Source organism: Diadema antillarum, unplaced genomic scaffold (assembly GCF_040938485.1).
Source record: "Diadema antillarum isolate AM-2024a unplaced genomic scaffold, OU_Dant_1.0 seq00001553_RagTag, whole genome shotgun sequence".
Taxonomy (NCBI): Eukaryota; Metazoa; Echinodermata; class Echinoidea; order Diadematoida; family Diadematidae; genus Diadema; species Diadema antillarum.
Window position 1 is genome coordinate 874,838 of NW_027272282.1, and position 22,273 is coordinate 897,110.

Sequence of the window (22,273 nt, forward strand, 5' to 3'; positions counted from 1 at the left end):
CCAAGACAACAGTGCATATTAAAAAAAAGAGAAAATATCAAGGAAAGATATATTTACTCTACCTCATGAATTCCAAACAATGAATTACAAAAGTTATGTAAAAATGCAGCACCAAACCATCACCGCCACCATCCCCCCCCCCAAAAAAATAAAGGTTTTCTAGAACTTAATGGGTTAAAAAACAACAAAGAGACACAGATAAATTTTGCATCTCAAAAGAAAAGTCTTGATGGCAGAATGATATAGAACCCAAAAGCATCCACCATGGAATAGGTGTGAGATCTAGGAAATGAACATTATGTCTCTGCAGAAAACTCAATGTGTCTGTGTAGTCGTGTTGTGTCCACAAGAACAATGAGCAAGGATCAATTTAGTATAGCTGATTTGGAATCTAATTGGAACAACAAACCACATCATTAAATAGAAATAATACGGGCAGCAATCAAAATCATGGATTTGCTCGCTAGGTTGTCCCTTTACAATATGGACCTGTATATTACTGAAGATGTGACTTTGCTACATTGTATTACATAGAATTTTCTTCCTTCTGATTTGATAGCATTTTATTTTTTTGAAGTAATTTTTGATGTTGTTTAAATGTGAATGACTTTAACTTCAATATTTGTTATAGGGGGGATGATAGAAAGCTTTTGTTCTGGATGCTGCTTAAACATTTGATTAAGATTAAAGTGTAAAGACTGTTACATTTTACTAAAATCTTTGCAAAGTTTCAGATATGTCGCACCCCAGCTTTGACTTGAGATTTTCTGGCTGTGTTTCAAGAGAGTTTGGCTTGGTAGCTCAGCAACTTAACCAAAATGTCACAATTTTTATTGTTTTTGTACAGGCATTGTGCACACCGATATCTTATTATGTACAACTTTATACATTGTACATCACAAATGTATATGTTTCAATGCAGTATCTTTTTTACTTAGGCTGCATTTATCTAACTTGAGAGAGAAAATCACGTTTCAAAACGCGTTTGGAACGGTGTTTGCAAACGTGGTTTGAAACGCGATTCTCGGGGAGCCGCGTTTATCTAACCATCATACAATCGCGATTTGAGTGGTGTCACTGCGCAGCTGCTTTGCGTTGTTTGACCCGGGAAGTAAAGGTCAACTGCATACCACCAAACATGCCTCCTCAGTCACACGCAAATAATGGATAGAGAGCGCAACCGGAAACAGCTGGGATTTGACCAAGAGATATAAACGCGTTTCAAAACAGCATTGCGTTTATCTACTCACAGAACGGCGATCGTGGTCTCAAACGTGTTTCAAAACGCCCTTTGAAAGGCGTTTCAAAACGGCATCCCTGAATGCGTTTGAAAACACGATTGCGTTTATCTAACCCCTGAAAATGCCTCAAACGCATTTAGGATCGTGATTCTGCCTCAGAAAGTTTTTAGATAAAAGCAGCCTTACTAAAATGTTTTGTTCAAGTTTTGCACTCAATAAAACAATGAAAAAAGAAGCTTGTGGCTGAGTTCTGTTCTGATGGAGAATATCGTGTGGACACGATAATCAACAAACTGGAAAGTTAGTGTGACCTCTTGTGAACCCCATCCCCGTCAGATTCCAAGTCAACCTCCAGTGTGTTGTATACTGTAAAGTATTGTGGCACCATGAGCTTACAAATACAATATAAATTTTGTATGTATGTACATGTACATTGTATGTATTTCTTTCGGTTCTCAGTTTTATCATCGAGTGGGACTGTCACTCGAAAGTTCTTTTTAGGATTTAGGCATCATCTGGATGCACATTGTAATTTAGGGGGCAAGATCTTACACCGATGATTTGCTTCTGTGTGAACGAAAAAAGATTGTTTTTGCCAAACTGCAACCCTGCCCCTCCCCCCCCCCCCCCATACCAAAACATCAACCTGCAGTGACTCGGTAGATAAATAACACGACACCCCAGTGTGATGTGTGTGACAGATCTGACAGTGACAGGAAGGGAATGTTATTTGTTGTTTTTATTTCCATTCCCTGCCTTTTTATTGATGTACCTGTTTTCTGATGTCTTGAGGAGATAATAGATGAAGAAGGTTGCTCCTTGGGGCTGAGATGTAAGGAATGTGCCAATACAGAGCTGCAAGTGCCTGGTGCATTGTCATCTTTGCATGCCTTTCAAATGAAATCAACACAGGGTCAAGTGTAACATGATATGGCATTGTTTGGTGGCTGTTTTCAGTGTTTCCGTTGTATGTGTAAATATTCTGGTTCGGTGACAAGCATGTTGTAGGTCATTCAGGATGGGTTCATGGGTTTGAGTTGGATCTGCATAGAAGTCTGTGTTGTAAACATCACACAGTGATCATCCTTTTGATTGCATTAGATTTTAATTCAAAATGTCTAGAATTCTACATGACTATCAATGACTATCAATCTTCTAGTTGTTGCATTTGTCACATTTTGACAAATCTTTCATTTACAACTGATTCGAGAGACAAACAAAGCAGAAAAAATGTTATTTGTTTATAAATTTTGTTTTGTTTTGTTTTGTTTTGTTTTGTTTTCTGTCTGTAGACTTTGAAGTTTGTTCTCCATTCGGTATAAAGTAACTCTACATTGAATTCTTCTGAGCAGTGTATGATGTATACTGTCCATTTATATGGTGTATGCTCAGGTTTACACTGTGTACCAGCTACTCACTGTATGATTTGTATTTAGTGTAAAATGGGAGCCCATGTTCACTGTCAGAAGAAAATTGAACTCCTTGTTTCATTATCTCCTCTTCCATCTGAATTTTAAGCAAAGCAGTGTTCAATATACAGGGATCTCGCCAGCGTATATCACCCTTGTCGGCCCCGACAAGCGTGCGGTTTGAAGAAGCAATTGCCGACAAGGGTAAAACTTGCCGACAAGGGTAACACCACGCGTGAACTTGCCGACAAGGGTAACTTGCTTGACGAGCTAAGTTCGGACCAATTTCTCGCCTTTTTCAGTCTTTATTATCTGGCTAGAAAAGAAGCTAGATGTTGAAAGCAGCAGCAGTTTACATACTTATACAAGTGCAAAAATTTACCCACGCAGTCATCGCACCTATCACAACAACGCGGCTCAACAGAGCGACGTACTAGCTGATACCAGGGAGGTCTCACCTCCCTGCTGATACACACCACATCACACACTTGCTCACTCACATGCGCTCTGATTTGGGATCCACACACACATGCACAAGCACCCAGCCGGCCACTTACAGCCGCCTGTGCGTGTACAACGGTACAGTGTATTGTGAGAGGGAGAGAGAGGACGGAAAGAGATAGTCCATGGGCCAAGACCCGAAAAATGGGTTGTTGGTACCATCTGAGGTGGCACAACCTTTTTGGTGTCATTTTGTTTGTCGGGCATAGATATGCTTATCAAGCTATGATAGCATTTCCAAATGAGTAGCTTTCGAATAGTCATAATAAATGAATTTTTAACCAATTTGGTCTCGTATTTATATCCCTATACTTCTGAATCGAAACTAAACCGCTATACAAAGAAGGGCACTGCCTTCTGTATGTCCACAGGTGTTCTGTTGTAAACGCGGTGCGCTTAGTCTTTATTCAAAGCAGCGAAGGAAATATCCAAAGGGTTATGATGTCCACAGCTGTCACGCGGTGCGCTTAGTTCTTTATCTAGACCAATGTACCGTTATCATATCTAAAGTTCCTCATAAAAGGGATTATCTATACTGTTTTTATACCACCCTATCAACAAATACATCAGTTTTAAACAAAAATCACTCTGTTCATTTACAATGTTATTTATTATAATGTATTGTAGTGTACCGGTACATTGTTTTTGCATTATCTTTCATTGTTGGAGGGAAATAAAGCGACATTGGCGTGGTATCAGCGTTTTCACCGTAGCGTTTTCGCCGGAAAATTATAAATAATTGAAAGATACGGTAAAATTCATGAGGAATTGCTTTTGTTGTTGTTGTTTTTAGATAAAAGCATATACACTGTATCATACGCTTTGGACATTCCCTTCGCCGTCTAGAATAAAGACTAAGCGCTGTGGACATCATAACCTTTGGATATTCCCTTCGCTGCCTTGTATAAAGACTAAGCGCACCGCGTTTACAACAGAACACCTGTGAACATACCATAGAGCTGCATTTTACAGCTCTATGGAACATACAGAAGACAGTGCTCTTCTTTGTATGGCGGTTAGTTTCGATTCAGAAGTATAGGGATATAACAACGAGACCAAATTGGTTAAAAATTCATTTACTATGACTAAGCTACTCATTTGGAAATGCTATCATAGCTTGATAAGCATATCTATGCCCGACAAACAAAATGACACCAAAAAGGTTTTGCCACCTCAGATGGTACCAATATCTGGCCTGGCCCATGGACTAAGAGGGTTGGAGGCCGAAGGAGGCTGAGGAAGGCTGACACGTGCTCGCTTGTTGTCACGCTTGTTGTCGGGTTACGCAAAAACAAACGATATGAAATGAATGCCCCCCTCCGCCAAAGGTTGTATTTTTTTTTTTTTGGCTGCTTTGGTTTGTTTGTTAGTTTGTCTGCCTGTCTGTCTCTTTTTTCGCAAAATAAGTCAAAATTTGGGAACAGATTAGGATGAAATTTTCAGGAACAGTTGGTTGGTAAAATGGCGCAATGAACAGATGATTAAATTTTGATAGTGAGCAGGATTTATAATACCACCGAAATTCACCGCCAGGATCCAGGATCTTTAGACTTTATTTCGTATATTTGAAAGGATTCGTATCAATTCTTTAGGAAGCTGGCCATCGGCAATGACGCAAAATTAGATGCGTTCAAAGCATTGCCGCAGAGAGAAAATTAACTCCATTTTTCGTTAAAAAAAGAAAAGAAAAAAGAACTTGCGATGGAGTAAGCAAATGCAAATTGTTATTTAGGTTTTGGTAGTTTCAGTGGGTTATTTTTTTTTTTTAATCTAAAAAGCCATGCGTTCCATTTTAGCCTTTTCAATTTCTATGGATTTGTAAACGTCATTCGTGAATATTCCATTTTCCTTCTCCGGGCCGAAATTTATAGTAATTCTGTCATGATGGTCTTTCAAGTTCAACGTATACGTAATGCTCCACGTGCTTCTGGCTTGGGTTTGTTAAAAGGTGGGTTAGGGGGCCTTCACGGGCAGAAAATAAATGATGATCATTCATCAATGTTCCCAGTTGGTTTACATGCTATGTACACGCTGTTTACGACCACTGAAGCAAGGTGGCAGTACGCGCGACATTCTTTATCTGACACCTGGCTTTCGTGGAAATTTCATGGAAATTTCCACAAGCCATGATATCAAGTTTCCCCACTGCTTGAGGTCGTGCTTTTTTTTATTCTTCATTACGAACATCAATTTGTTCAACTTGAAAAGTGTAGATAATTTGCTTTGAGGACGTGTTTCTTTCTTCTTCTTTTTTTTTTTTCATTGCAGCATCGGTAACATTTTGTTTTGTTCATCGTCCCTGCATGGCAGGGGTTCATGGGAGGAGAACGATAGGAATGACTGGGAAGAAAATAAACTGAAAGAAGGAAGCATCTTTTGAGCGAGCTGTCTTTGTTTTTCTCTACACCAGCATCAGTTATCGCCACCAAGATTCATTTTTTTTTCGTTACTCCGACAGATTAATGATAAAATGATGCTAGATTCTTTATTCTGAAGGTTCGTTAATCCAAAAATGATTAAGAAAAAATGTCCGTTCATTTCACGACGAAATCAGTTTTGTTATTTCGAACGTTCTGCCAGTGAAATTTCGGAATAAAACGACGGCACAAAACAGCGTGTTTTCGTACTCTAAGGGTCTGTTATTCCGACAGAAGTAGTAATGATGAAATAATAAATTGTAGATTCTTTATTCTGAAGGTTCGTTAACCGAAAATTGAATAAAGAAAAATGTCCGTAAATTTCAAAACGAAATCAGTACGTCATTTCAAACGTTTTGCCAGTGAAATTTGGGAATAAAACGACTGCCCCAAAACACTCAGTTGCAGTTTTCTTACTCTGAGGGTTCGTTACTCCGACAGATTAATGATAAAATAATGCTAGATTCCCTATTCTGAAGGTTCGTTAATCCAAAAAATGATTAAGAAAAAATGTCCGTGCATTTCACAACGAAATCAGTTTTGTTATTTCGAACGTTTCTGTCAGTGAAATTTCGGAATAAAACGACGGCACAAAACAGCGTGTTTTCGTACTCTATAAGGGTCTGTTATTCCGACAGAAGTAGTAATGATGAAATAATAATAGATTCTTTATTCTGAAGGTTCGTTAACCGAAAATTGAATAAAGAAAAATGTCCGTAAATTTCAAAACGAAATCAGTGCGTCATTTCGAACGTTTTGCCAGTGAAATTTGGAATAAAACTGCCCAAAAAACAGTTGCACTTTTCTTACTCTTAGGGTTCGTTACTCCGACAGATAAATGAAAAAATAATGCTATATTCCTTATTCTGAAGGTTCGTTAATCCAAAAATGATTTTAAAAAATGTCCGTTCATTTCACAACGAAAACGGTTACAGTTTTCTTTTACTCTGAAGGTTCGTTACTGCGAAAGAATAACGATATAATACTTTAGATTCTTAATTCTGAACGATCGTTAATCGGAAAACGATAAAGAAGAAATGAAAATGGTTACAGTTTTCTTACCCTCAGGGTTCTTACTCCGAAAGAATAATGGCAAAATAATACTCTACATTCTTAATTCTGAATGACCGTTAATAGAAAAATTATAAAGGAGAAAATATTCGTTTATATCCAAACGAAATCAGTTTTGTTATTTCGAATGTTCTGCCAGTATAATTTCGGAATACAACAACGGCCCCAAAAGGGTGTTTTCTTATTCTGAAGCAATCACGATGATAGATGATAGATTCCTTTCTGAAGGTTCGTTGATCGGAAAATAAAAAATAAAAAATGTTTGTTAATCTTCGAACGAAATCAGTTTTATTTTGAACATTCATCTGTAGTACCGACCTTTGGTGTTGTTGTTGTTTTCGATTACAAACCTTCGAAGTACTCATGAATCGTTTCATTTTATGATTAAACAAACCTTCGGAATAATGACCATCATTACATTTTTGTATGATATCTCTTTGATGTCACGGCCAAACTACCGCAGTATACCCAGCAAGGAAAGTGCAACCATGTCCCGAAAGTTCTCGATCGCTTCTCGCGCATCTGCATGCAATAGGCCTACCACGTGGTCGAGCAGACGGCGAGAAAGCAACACGGCGCGCGTAGTTGCGATGCAGAGACGGCTAATTATTGCAACAGTGAAACAGGAAAGGCCTAAAAGAAATCGGAACCTCCACCATCGGCACCTACTTCTCTTTCATTTATTATTTATGAACTGCCGCTAACAAAAGGTATGGAGTTATATGCCCCTCACAACGTTCATTACATCTCTGTGAAAATGTCGCATTTAGTGGCATTTTAGCGGCGATTCATCTGTGTTGTATTGAGCATTAGCGAAGGCTTCCCCCAGAACAGCGCGCATAAATGCCGACAAGCGTGAAGAAATTCCTGGCGAGAACCCTGATATATGTGTACCTCATTTGGTTGAAAGTGGCTGTATATACTCAGAGAACATTAATGTCTCATATCATGTACTACATGTACATGTATACAGGACATTGGTACAGAACATTGATATCTAGGCAGCAGTAGTCAATAGTTCATGTGATACAAAGATGATTTATTGCTGATACTAATGAATGCCATAAAAAGAAAGATGATGATAAAAAGTAAGGATAATATGTGTATGAATGGGCTTGTAATGTTCACATGCCCAGAAGATGCTCTGAAACTCACATTTAGGAAGACATTTTGGAAGTACTGTACAATGTAGAAACCATTTGTAGGGAATGGAAGAGTTCTGTGATCATATGAAATATTCAGTATTAAAGAAATGCAATTTGCTGTTACCACTTGGCAACTCTTGTCAATGATATGACTGGTATTTTAAAGTTCCGGTCCGGAGGTGGTAAAACTTTTGCATACAATAGCCTATAAGATGTCTTTAATTGAGGAAAGGAATACATTTGGGAGGGGGGGGGGGGGGGGGGGGGGGGAGGGGGAGTTAACCAGTTCCGAGAGAGTAGTGACTTCATGAAAACAATTAAAAACTGTTGTTATCACTTGGCAATAATGTTGCAGTGGTAATTTCACCGGTCAAGTCCAAGATGCCACTTTTTTGTTTCAGCCATTTGATGCTGTATTTATCTATTCACTGTCATGGTATTAGTATTTCCCATGAAGTATTGTAGAATGAGGGCTCCAATTTCATTTGAATTCTACTTTGGTCACATACATTGTACCATCCTTTTTCCCCCCCCCCCCCTTTTTTTGTGCAGATTTGTCAAAAGGCTATAAATTGTTAGATTTATATTATACAAAGTAGACTGGTAACACTTTCTGGAAGATAAATGTTGATTTCTCTTTCAAGTCAGCATTTGTGTGTGTGTGTGTGTGTATGTGTGTGTGTGTGTGTGTGTGTGTGTGATTTTGTGCAGGTTTATTGAATTTGACTAGTCCCATCAAGTCTCTCGCTAATAGTTGATACTCATATTTGCAAAGTTGCCAATTTAGTACTTACAAACATATTTGTAGACTACGTAAGCGATGATTTGTGCAGCATAATTATCCATTTAAGACTTGATAGGTTATTCTACAATATTTTCATCCTTATAATGGGAGATTTGATAGCTTTTGCATCCCCAGTTGAAAGTGAGCTACTCTCAGACATTGCGAGTGATCAGTTGCAGCGCTTATCAACCAATTCTTTTAAAAGAGGGAGTCTCCCGTTTGCAGATTCCTTACAAGTGGAAATTTTCCAGCACATCTTTTTAGATGACATGCCATTGCAGCCAGCTGCACAGAAGACAGCTTGTCTGCCAATCCAGCATACTACTGTAGTACAGTGTACGTTGTAGATTGTGTTTGCATAAGTTGACACAGTTGCCCAAATTCCCATAGTGCAATGCCCCCCCATGCACATCATGTGTAGTCAACTGCATTTGAAGTGGACTAGGCATTGTCCACACTACTTGGACAAAGGATATTATCAATTTGTGCATGTTTTATAGAAATGTTTAACATTTTGACCATTCAAAAATTGCAAATGTTACACTTGAAGGCAAAATTTTGTGAGTCCTTTGTTGTTGTTGTTGTTGTTGTTGTTGTTGTTGTTGTTGTTTTCCATAGAGATGTGGCATTGTACACATAGCATAATGCACTGGCAATGGTCCAGACCCAACTTTAATCTCTTGTCATATATATGCACTGAAATATTGTATACCGGTATTCATTAGCACTGTTTTTAGGCTGCAATATAAAGCTAAATTTTAGTCTCTTATACCACACTGAGTAAATGACACCATTAACTGCTTATACTGACAATCCATAAAAAAAGGTAGACACTATAACATTTCATTTGTGAATTAATGTGACAAATTTGAACAATACATCTGTTTTTTGTATGTTACCATAAGACCCAGCTCTATTTATCTGACCAACCTCTTTCAGAATTCGTTGATGTGTTTTTCAGACTGTAAATCAGCACCAGAATGCAAAGATCTGGATAACACTCTTCCTCTTGCTCTGCGACCCATTCCTCCATTACACCATGCACCTGCCCTACACCATATCTGTACTTTACTTCATGATGTTATCCACCTACTCTTTGTTGGCCTTCTACACTGTACACTGATACCATGACACCCTACACTGCTCCATACCCCTACACTACACCATGATAGTCTTCTACCATTCTCCTTCTCTTTGTTGGCCTTCTACACTGTACACTGATACCATGACACCCTACACTGCCCCATACCCCTACACTACACCATGATAGTCTTCTACCATTCTCCTTCATTTTGTTGTCCTCCTACACTGTAGACTGGTTCCACACTCTATATTACACCATGCCCCTGGCACTAAACCATGGAAAATGCAACCCTGCACCATCCTCCAACTCTTCATTTTATCCCGTTGAGGACGAGTCCCGAGTATACTCGGGCAGGTGTCTATATGGGAAATGCGTGTTGTAGCAAAATCAAACTATCCTCAATGGGTTAATAATGCCCTGTGCTACCATACCCCTACACCATACCATACATGTACTCCTACGTGTACTTGTACACACTACACTGTGGTACAAACAGTATCTATAATGCTATCCTGCACTTTAATGTCCTCTATATTCCTATGTGTAGTTTTATAAAATGTGTACCATACCTAACCCCTATTCTCCATCATCCTTCAGAGTAACCCCCCCCCCCCCCCCCCACACACACACACACAGACACACACCATAGCTTTGACTTGCTGGTACATACAAGTACACCTCCCATACAGGTTTACACACAAATTGCACTGTTGTGTAATTACATTATCTTGATACTGAATAATGATAAACGCTGACTCAGATTATACACAATAGATCAGGGAAACCTTTCCCTACAAAATGGGCAACATTGTGCACAAAAGGAAGTGCTGTGAAAAATGTGTGACCGTGAATACACTATGTTTCCTTGTTGGCTGGTTGCACATTTAGCACCATTTCATGGACTATATAATCTGATAGCCAGCTACACGAGACATTTGCAGTCTACAAACACACACACAGACCGTGTTTGTCAGTGTTCTCATACAATTGAAGAACAAAAGCATTGATTTTGATTCAAACAGCACATTAAGCATCAAATTACTATGGTGCATGATATAACTTGACCGTAAGATAACATACATGTAATTCAATAATACACTGAAGTATATCAATCTATAAAGCACAAAACCTATCTAGACGTAATATAGAATTCTTCCATGCTGTCTATAAGGTTTTGTGCTTCATAAATTGATGTATTAATCTTACAGTCAAGTGATACATCGTGATAATTCTGATCTTGATTTTCTTCCATCACTTGACTGTTTGTGACATTTTATGGCTATAGAATGCCAATCTTGGCACTGGCCATGTTTTTACAGAGTAGGCCCTAAAGGTCATAGTCTCTTCCCTATCAGTGTTATGATTATTGACTGGTCTGCATGAATACTGGTCAGTGATTGGCCATGTACAAAGTTGTAGATTGTCATGCAATCACATGACTAATGCAGCGAGGATCAAAATCGTTATATTGCTCAGCAGTAAAGTCAAGTGATATAATTTCTGAATTTGACTGGCTACCAACAGGGCTACGGTTGATGGAATAAAATGTGTTGTAAACAGTGGTGTGTATACAGTATGTATGCAGACCATATACAGTTGTAATAAAACAAACATTTTCTTACAAGTGTACAGTTGGAATTTAACAATTGACAGGCCCTTTGGAGAATTTATATTTTCCCCTCAAGATATATATAATATGAAGAGTTTGTTCGCAAAAAACCGATAAGTCCATATTTGCCAAATGGAAATATTTGCGATTAAAGGTCAAGCAAAAAAAGAGAATAAAAATTTTTCTTTATATTTGACCATAACTTCAAAATGTACCTTTATATGTAGTGACCAATATATCATTTAAAAGGTATTATTTTGTACTTTATGACAGAGACCTTACTTCAAAATCTTCAAAAATGGACTTTTCGGTTTTTGCAAACAAACTCTTCATATGTACATATTATATTTTTTTCTCAGTGTTGCATCTTTAGGGGAAAATGTAACTCCTGCAGGGATGTCAACTTTATATTACATGTACATGTATGCTTCTAAAAAGGCATATAGTATCTGTCCAAAGGTGTTACTGCCAAAATCTTGTAATTTGCCATCTATAGGCATGTTACATACATGTAGTTGTAGTACAGCCGCTTCTCATTAATAGCAGTGGGTCAAAGGGTTTCAGCATCAGTTCAGATAGAAATGACCTGTACATCATCAGGGACAATTGTAGCTTGCCATTTTATTTCTCATCCTGTTTACACGAGTATTAGGTGACGACTGAAATGCAGTGAAACTAACACAGGTACACTTGTATTTGATAAAGGTCACAATTCTTGCTATTGACTTTGTAAACAATGAATGAACCATTTTTCCATTTGTGCCATCCCCACCAAACACCTACTGTACCTCCGTAATGATGCAATGTACACTTGTACGTTCAATGCTATGTTTTCACTTTAAACTGTACACAGATGTTCTTGCTTGGGTGTGTGGAGATGAATTCATGGGATATGCTGGAGGAAAACAATAAAAACACAAATGAAAAAGAAATGTATTTAATTTTCACTGGAACCTGGGAAAATTGAATGCTCAGGAATCCGAGGAATGTACACTGTATGTTAATAGTGTACAGGTGTATGTGAGTATAATGCTTGTTTAGTCACATCTAGATCACAGATGTAGACTGTATCCGAGCAAAACCTCCCTGGTAGGAGTGGAGTAGTGAATGGTATTGTACACAGAGTGTGTACGTGCAAGCTTTTCGGTCTGTTCTGGGAAAAAACAGAAAATTCTATCACAGTGTGGGACTGATATCTACCTGTTGCGACAGCAGGTGTTTCACTCCTTTTCTTTGTAATACCTGGGGGGCGTTTCATCAACGAGTTCGTCGGAGGTTTTCACCGACAAATTTGCTATCAGCCAATCAGACGCAAGGATTTACACTGACAACTGTTAAAAGCTAATGAAATCCTTGCGTCTGATTGGCTGATAGCAAATTTGTCGGTGAAAACTCCGACGAACTCGTTGATGAAACGCCCCCCAGAACTTATGGATAGCTCTGTCTGAAGAGTATCGGATGAAAGGTACATGTACCACATACTGGTACAGCATATCACTAAGTACAAGTATACTGTCCCTGCTTAGACAGTTTGTTTAAGAGTAGTTTCACCCCATCTTCAATGTAAATTCAATATATGGAGTAAAATGAAGCAGAATACTAGAATTTTTGTCAAAATTGGACTATGATAAAAAAAGTTATGGAATTTTGAGTTCCATGCTTTTCTTGAAATACTGATATTTGTGGCAACCCAATACAATGTATGCAAATACGATGAGTCTGCCACCGACCTGCACACAAATTATCTTTAAATTTCCTTTTGTGTCATTAATCAAAAAGATTTTTTTCAAAGTCAACCTTAACATGAAGTACCACTGTACATGTTAAGCTACCAGAAAAACAAAAACAACTAGAGATTGTAATTTGTCATTACTGACAAATTAAGGTGATCCGATTTTTTTTTAATCAATGATTCGAGGTCTGATCGCAATAGGCATGACCATACAGGTTTCATCTGTGTTTAGAGACATTGGCCGTGTGATGTTTGGATTCTCATTTAGAAAAGGGAGTCATATCTGTCATCTTTGGTACCAAATTCTGTATACACTAGATAACGAAGATAAAGCAACAAATACATAATTTAGGCATGACCATACAGGTTTCATCGGTGTTCAGGGACATCAGCCGTGTGATGTTTGGAATCTCATTTAGAAAAGCGATTCAGACCTGCCATCTTTGGTACCAAATTCCGTATACACTGTAACGAAAATACAGAATGAAGCATATTTGACCATTGACCCCACTTGCACAGCCAGGATGGCATCTAAGCAAAAAGTGGTTATTTCGTAAAATGATTCTTGTAACATGGTCTTTGCGTGTGCAAAATATGGAAGAGATAGGACATGTATTCACTAAGATACAGGATGAAACATTTATGACCTTTGACCCTAATTTACATACCCAAGATGGTGTCTGATCAAGAAGTTGTTATTTTATGAAATAATGTACGTGACATGAACTAAACATGTGCAAAATTTGAGGGTGATAGACGCTGTTTTTCTTGAGTTATTGCAAAGAAAGTTGCAGAAAGAAAAGAAACATCACATTGAAGATAAGCTTTAAATTCAACCACGTTTTTAACGTGATCCCGACATCGTATGAAAAAACGAAGGGTAAAATACGATAGCCCAAAGTCTCAGCTACAACATATTAAGATCTGGGAGAAATTCACCGAAGCATAAGTGAGCTATTATATGCTCGAAAAAGATAGTCATGTCAAATTTCATTTGCAGAAAAACTGCACTCCCATAGAGATTAGACGTCATAATGAAGATACAGAAAGAAGAACATATGACCTTTGACCCCACTTTGCACAGACATTATGGCATCTGAGCAAAAAGTGGTTATTTTGTGAAATGATTCTTGTAACATGGTCTTTGCGTGTGCAAAATATGGGAGAGATAGGACATGTATTCACCAAGATACAGGATGAAACATTTATGACCTTTGACCCTAATTTACATACCCAAGATGGTGTCCGATCAAGTAGTTGTTATTTTATGAAATAATGTATGTGACATGAACAAAACATGTGCAAAATATGGGATTAATAGCCATTGTTGTTGTTCATCTATTGCACAGAAAGTAGTAGAAAGAAAGAAAAATAAAGAAAAAATTGTTATTTTTATAGAAATTTGAAGCAGAAGCATGAAAAAAACAGAAAAAGATAAAGTTAGGAAAGGAGATTAAGACTAACTAAAGAAAAAAAAAGAAAAAAAGTGTTTTAAAAAATTTAAAAAAATATTGGCAGGGGTGAGCCTCGAACCAGGGACCTTAGGATTACGAGTCGGATGCGCTATGCAATGACCTATTTCATGCTCCATAGGCCCTGTGTATTAAGCAAAATGACGCTGCATCGAAGCCACGTGCCATTTTTCAACCAAGTTTTTCGACGTGATGCCGACGTTGTATGAAAAAATGGAGGGCACACTTGCGATAGCCCAAAGTCTCAGCTACAACATAGTAAAATCTGGAAAAAATTCACCGAAGCATAAGTGAGCTAGTGCTCGAAAAAGATAGTCATGTCAATTTTCACTGCCAGAAAAACTGCACTCCCGTAGAGATAACACGTAAACTGGTCAAATTTTACAAGGATACTTTCAAGCCATTTTTACGAGGTGATGACGTCATCCAATCAAAATGTTGTTTTTACATTAATGAAAGAACATTTTATAAGCTACAACATACTGAAATCTGGGTGAAAATTGGCGAAATTTAAGTGAGATACGCTCGAGTGAATTTGAAATTTGATGACGTCATTTTGAAAATTTACTTTGTTTACTTTATTAAGAAATTTGATATCTTTTAATCATTTTTTCAGTATCGCTAACCCATGAAATGACATGTACAACTCATCAGTTTTCAGAATATGTCAAGAAAATGGGGGGTCACCGTCCATCCTGACGAGTAAAATCCGATTTAAAATTGGCGGTTTTTTGGCATAGTTGCACTGTGTATCCCCATTGACGCACGCGCGGAATTTTGAATTTGACGGGCCCGTATGACGTCATATTGAGTCGGATCGACTTGAAACTTGGTAGAAATATTCCTTGACATTTTGGACATCCGATTCGTGTGAAAAAACTGTAAATTTCTATTGCATATGAGCTGTGCGTGCGTATATGTGCGCGCGCGTACGCGTCCGTCCGATTTTTTCAATTTTTCAAAAAATGCTCCAAATGGTCTGAAACGTGTGCAAAAAAAAATTGAGCTCGATTTGAGCGTACAAATATTTTAACGCGCGCGTACGCGCACGTATTAAGAGAAAATGTAAATTTTGAGAATATGAGTAGAATGCGCATAACTTGATGTATATGTGACGTAAATTTCATTGAAAAACTCTATTCCATTAATGAGATATGATTGAGAATGTGTTTTCATATAATGACGTCATAGTGACGTCACGGTCGACTGATCACCATGATTTTAGTTCGATTGCCGTCTTTGCGACACGATACATACATTGTATAAGTTTGAACTTGATAGGCATAGCACTTTCTGAGCTAACCTCTGCACAACTTTTGGGGAGAAATAAAGAAAGAAGAAGAAAGAATCCGTACAGATACAGAAGGTGATCCGAGAGGATACTCGGATCACCTAATTCAAACCGGTGACGCCATGTCACGAGTGTTGTTTACGACATGCAGTGTCACCCTGAGGCAAAAAAAAAAAAAAAAGGAAAGAAAGAAAAGAGATGTAATAAACCCAATCTATTCACTTTCGCTTTCAGCTTGCAGGTGTCCAAGGTGATTGTGGTCGGCGACGTGTCGGTGGGCAAGACGTGCCTTGTCAACCGCTTCTGCCACGAGGTCTTTGACAGAGACTACAAGGCCACCATCGGCGTCGACTTTGAGGTGGAGAGGTTCGACATCCTGGGCGTGCCGTTCAATCTCCAACTGTAAGTTTGTGAACTATGAACTTGTAGGTAACCTTTGCATCACCCAGTGCATCTTGTATCATAGGTGCTCCTCTGTGTTTTGATTTACATACCTTGTATGTCTGGAGTGACAACAACAAAGAGGAATCTCCTACTGTAAGTTTATGAACTTTGACCTCCAGACGACCTTTGCATATCACCCAATGTACTGTAAAACATGATATATTCGCGGCATGAAATTTTCGCGAATTGGAGCCGACAGCCTTTTTCGTGGCACAAATTTTCGCGAATTGGTACTGGCATTCAATGCATGTAGTGTAGACAAAAGCTTTTGCGAATTTTGGCACTTGCGAAATTCGCGAAATTAAAATGCACGCGAAAATTTCTCGTTTTACAGTATCTGGTGATGAAGAATGCTCAGGTAGCATATAAAGGAATTGTTTGTATCTAGAATGATGGTGGCAAAAGGGCAATCCACATCAAACTGCATTCATAAGCCACATTAGGATTGTCTTACAAATTGTAGCTTTGATGATGTTTATACAATTGTTGTTGCCCTCCAAACAGGTGGTACTGATACTTTTCTATATGATGGGCACCATTTCCTTTCACAGAGTCATCTCTCTAACCATGCAATGTCTGTCTGTCTGTCTCTCTGTTTGTCTCAGAGTATATTTTATACAATACCTTTGTGGCTCTGGCCAAGAGAAAAATCATCACAGTTACGAATGATTTACAAATTGTAAGTGTAAAGGGCAGAATTTCCTCTCTAACTGCTGCGAAAATCTCTTGAAAGGTCGAGGGTCAGTGGTCCAGATATAATTCTGCCATGTCGCTGTTTACTATATACATACGTTGTACCTATTGTACAGATATTGGTGGCTGACTTTTCTTGGCCTGAACAGAGTATATTCCCTCAATCTTGAGCCACATCTAATGGTTATTTATTGATTTTTGTTCTGTTTGACTCCCATATTTCAAAAATGCAAGCAGTAGACAACTGGGACATAGTATGATACAAGTGCACACAACAATGGCAACGATAAAAACAATGACAAAAGGAAACAGACAAATTTGTGCGATACAATATTTCATTGAGACGGCAGATGATTAGAGACTGAGATATAGTGACATAGAAAGTGCAACAAAGGAGGCTATTTTTAAGCAGTGCTTGTTATGTAAGTTGCATCACATCTTTCATATAAAAGCAAAGGAAAACTGGCAACTAGTACCTTAATAAAATCATAAATCTATTAACTGTGCATGCTGCAAGCTGCAATTACATGTGACCATTTACAGTGGATGTGGTCAAAACGTGTGACACGTTAGTGCTGCATGTAATGTAAACATATGGTGAAAACGAACACACTTTTTCTCTCTCGCTTACAAAATGTATCCAGATACCATTGACTTGCAGAGCACACAAAATTTTTTCTTATTTTACTTATTTTTTTTTTCAGAGAATGTCAAAAGTCAGGGCAGTGTCTTAAAATTATACATGAGAAAACCAGAAAATGGAGGCTACAATTACCCAATTAATGCAGGCAATATGAAGGGCAATAATATGAATAATGAGTATGGCATATCGCAGTGCTCAACTACAAGTAAATCAACATTCTAAGCTGAACTTGATTATTGAAATTACCAGCAAAGTCTACGATCAGCCAAAAAGGTCAGATAGGAAAAAGTGCTGGGACCTTGTGACATTGAGCTTGCAACATGTAATAGCTACTGAATTCTGGCTATAAAAAAATGCTGATTTAAAGAATGTTGATGTGTGGCATAGCCTTTGATACAATGAAAACTTCTATTTATGTCGTGAACCATATAGCAGACATCAAAAGGTGGTGTTTCACACTTTTCAATCCAGCACCTTTTCTATTGTCTTTATAAACAGTGACTGTGGATGTTGTACAATATTTCATTCTCCCTTTTTCACTATCCCATGACAAGTAGTATTGCCACTTACGCGCATGAGTGCATCCAAGACAAAAGACTCCTGTTCAGTCATGTACTGTAAGAGAAACTTGTTGAGCTGATCCACTTTATTTGTCAAAACTCTCTTTATGTATTCCCTTCATTACTGATTAAAAGTAACGAGATACTCTCTTGAAAGCTGTAATGCACACACAGCTTTGCATAAATTACATACCATCAGTCAAGTGTTTACAGAACAGGCCAGGTTTGGAGATCTGTACTCATATTAGCAATCTTTATGGCTACTTCATTGTATGTGATATGCATCAGCAGAAAGATGATTCAAACACAGTGATAATTAGTTGTTTAATTGTACCTTATCATGCTATACTACCCACATTATGATCATCATTTGTAGTTGATACACAGTTGTATGTATTCTGCTATGAATCTGGGAGCACATTCATTTCATTTTCTCTTTTTTTTTTGTCAGCATTCAACAAGAAATGAGAAGTGTCTAGCATATATGGTGACTTATATCACCAAGGACAAATTTACATTTTAAGTGACATTCTAAATTGCCCTATGTCACTGTGAATTCAGTTCCGATGCACTCGACACATTACAAGCGCACCAATAAAACAAATTCTTTTGCCCATTGCCAAATACAGTTTCGTAGTCTAACTTTGATATGACGCGTACACATAAGATGTGTGATCGATCCTGTGATATTGACATACTGTATAGAGGCTTTAAACCTCAGCTCTCAGTTAAAAACAAAGTGCAAAGTTCGATCACAAAATGACGGTGCACAATGACTAGAAATATGTCGGTAATCACATATTTCAGGACCAATTGTGTGAAGTGCAATTATAATGCTTAACACATCTGGTGTTTTTTTTTTTCTTCTCTCAGATGATCATGTATGCAATAATATTAGTATTTTTTGTTGTTTTAGTTTTTATGGGCAAAGTCTAGAATTATAGTCATCCTTCTTTGATATCTTAAATATTGATTGATTATCATAAATACATGCCTCTGAGAAGCTGTCACACGCTATAGACTGTATTGCGTAATCCTTTCCTCTTTTAACAAACAGTACAACATTCTTCTTTCTTGAAGTATTGAATGAATGAATGAATGAATGAATGAATGAGTGAATGAATGAATGAATGAATGAATGAATGGTTTATTGACCATCAAACTTTGCAGCCGAATGGCTGAATTGTGTCTGGTTTACAGGGATAAAAACATGGTGAGACAAAATAAATTACATATATAGAAAACACAAACAAATTACAATCATCATGTCCTGTACAGTTGTCCTGTAATATTATCCTTTTTACTCTCTGTGCTTACATGATGGCTTTCTGGCAGCAAGTCTTAAAAATTGGAATTAAACTCTTTTTTGGGGTTAATTTGTTTCTGTAAAGACGGCAGTCACTAAATGGTGAAAACATTAATAGTGTCTGAGAGATGAAAGAGGAACCAGTTTAGGGGGATAAGGGAAGTTTGCCAGTCAGAGAAATTTGTGTTTTTCCCTCGGTCGTTTCCTCCTCTGCCTGTCAGCCATTGTCTGCCCATTATGTTGATATCCCTCAGGGTTATTTGGGCAAAGCTCTCTTAACTCTATGTGTACCATGTTCGCTGGCCCAACTCAGTCAACGATTTGCCTACTTCACGTATAATTTGCTTAATACTTAAGAGCAACCAGGCATGAGCCCATTTGCTACTAGAATACTGGCCATTTTGCAAGAAAAACATCCATAGCTTTGTCATAGTATACCACAGCAAAGCTTGCAGTTTCTCCGCAATTTTCAATTTTGCTGGACAGCATTTCCAGCATAAAAGCTTCAACAATCTGTAAAGAATTACAATGCTTTGAAAAGCGGAATATTTTTTAAAAGCGCTTGTATGTTTTGGTCTCAGAATAATGTGGCACGACAGGGTTTATACCCAGGTATGCAAAGAGTTAATATGTATATGGAAACATTGCCTCATTGTTCAGCGGGATGGTGTAGGTTCTCTGCCATTGTACCGAGCCGCTTTTGCAAAATCAATGCAGCATGGTGAGATGAGAGGGGATTCCATTGTCTGATAATGTTTCTCAAGCTTGCTTGATATTGATATTTTTTTTTTGCGATTTAATTTGACTCTGACAGTAAGCTGACCCCATCAGGGAGAGGTTCTTTGATTGCTGCATTAAAGCAGGGGCTCTTAAGTCATTAGAAACCCTCATCGCTGCTGCTGCTCCTTCGTCAGGTTTCTGAATACATTGTCCATTATGTAGTCTAATGATAAGGTTTCAACGAAAAAAGATAAGCCTTTATGGACAGAGTGCTGCCAGTTGTCTTATGAATAGGACTGAAGTGTGCCTTGTTCTTGGGAGTTCTGGACACACCCAAACTGTCAATGACCATTCTGTCAACAAAACAAAGCAGACTTGTGAATGATTTTTTATTTCTAGTAAAAAAAAAAGAATTCAGTCTTGCAGAGACTCCAACTCTCCTGTTTTCAACGGGAGATCTCCCGCCGAAAACCCATTTTTGCAAAATCTCCCGTTCTCCTGTTTGAGATTTAATTTCTCCCGCCCTGGCTCAATGTCTCCCGTTGGAAAGGATTTCTTACTTATTGCTATCGTATGTTGCAAAAATAAGCCTTAGATAGCACCAGAGAGCATCTATAACCCTAGGAACTTCGCACACATAAACTTGGAGTCTCCCGTTTGCTAGGGGTTTCAGGCGGGAGAATCTCCAGATCAGAAGGTGCTTGGGGTTGGAGTCTCTGGTCTTGACTTCCATGTCATTTGCATAGCAGCTAGGAGCATTTAACAAAAACAGAGCCAACACTTTCAGCATGCTTGTGTCTATTTGCAAAAAAAAACCAAAAACAAACAAACAAACAAACCATGACCCTCAAAAATTTACATAAGCATGTATCCTCTGTTCAAGGAAAGAACAGTGCCCATAATAAACGGACCTCCTGTACTATCAACAAACTCTGACCATATAAAACGTATATTCATACGTACTGTAGTGTTCACTAGGATTAAGAGGCCTGATTTTAGATGGTGATTGGTTTATCAACTAGCAGTGGGCAAGCTTGACTACACTTTCAAACCTCAAGCAGCATTTCTGATTCACACAGCCCTTTCATACATTACTATCAAATAATGCTGGCCATTTCTTCAAGCAGTGCCTAGCATGGTGGTCATCTGCATTTTCTATCTACCTAATTAGGTGATACGCTATCAGCGTATCACCTATTGTGATTGTCAAAATCTCTCTTTATTTCTTTTTATTCTTCTTTCTTTCTGGACAATTTTGTGTCATCAATATCTCAAGAATGACATTACGGAATAACATGACATTTTCAGGGAACATGTCTCATGACAATATCTAGCCACAATAAGGTTTTCATGACAGTAACATATCTATGACGTCATCTAGGCGCCATTTTGTGATTTTCGGACCATGTTACATGATCGATCATAACTTCATAACTAAAGGTCATTTCTGTATCATTTTCGGTGAACATAAAGTTCAGGTCACGTTCTATCTTTCTTTCTCTGATCCTAATTACCTAGGACGTCATCTAGGACGCGTAAGCGCGCGTCAAACTTTTAAAAGGCTCAAAACAACTTTCCAATGGGAAATCTCGAAGTTTCAGACAATTTTAAGCGTTTCAAACGATTTTGCGTGTGCGCGTCCGTCCGCGCGTTTTCGCGCGCACAGCGCGTCAGTAACATGAAAATGCACTTTTTTTGACTGATTTGGATTCCTGATACTTTGAGTAACAATATCCATTGATTTCTGATCGATTCTGACAAATAACAAAGCATTGCACTTGCGTCAAAGTTCAAATTTCGCCTGCGCGTCTATGTGCAAATATAGTGAAAAAACATGTCTTTGTTTATTTTGCCATAGCTCTTTAAATCGTCTGGTTACCCTATGTTTTTATTGCATATTACAAAAGCATATAAATTGGACATAACGTTTCAAGTATCATTATTTCCATAAAACATTATGACGTCATCATATCGTCATCTGAAATCAAAAAAGTGGAATTAATTTTTTTAAGGTACTGTTTCTGAGATTCATTTGCTCGTATCTCTGTTGTTTAAGCTCAATATTATCCCAAATTCAGATATGTTGTACTTTGAACATTTGCCTTTCAAGTCCAAGTCATAGTTTTGAAATTTGATGACGTCATCATGCTT

The 22,273-nt window shown here is 37.9% G+C and overlaps 1 protein-coding gene across 1 annotated transcript in view; it reads left to right on the forward strand.

Moving 5' to 3' along the window:
- Positions 1–22,273, forward strand: part of LOC139710690 (ras-related protein Rab-34-like) — a 41,920-nt gene that overhangs the window by 2,140 nt on the left and 17,507 nt on the right. The window contains exon 3 of the mRNA XM_071622610.1: positions 15,991–16,158. Within this exon, the coding sequence (XP_071478711.1) occupies positions 15,991–16,158 (168 nt within the window). The remainder of the gene's footprint in view (positions 1–15,990; positions 16,159–22,273) is intronic.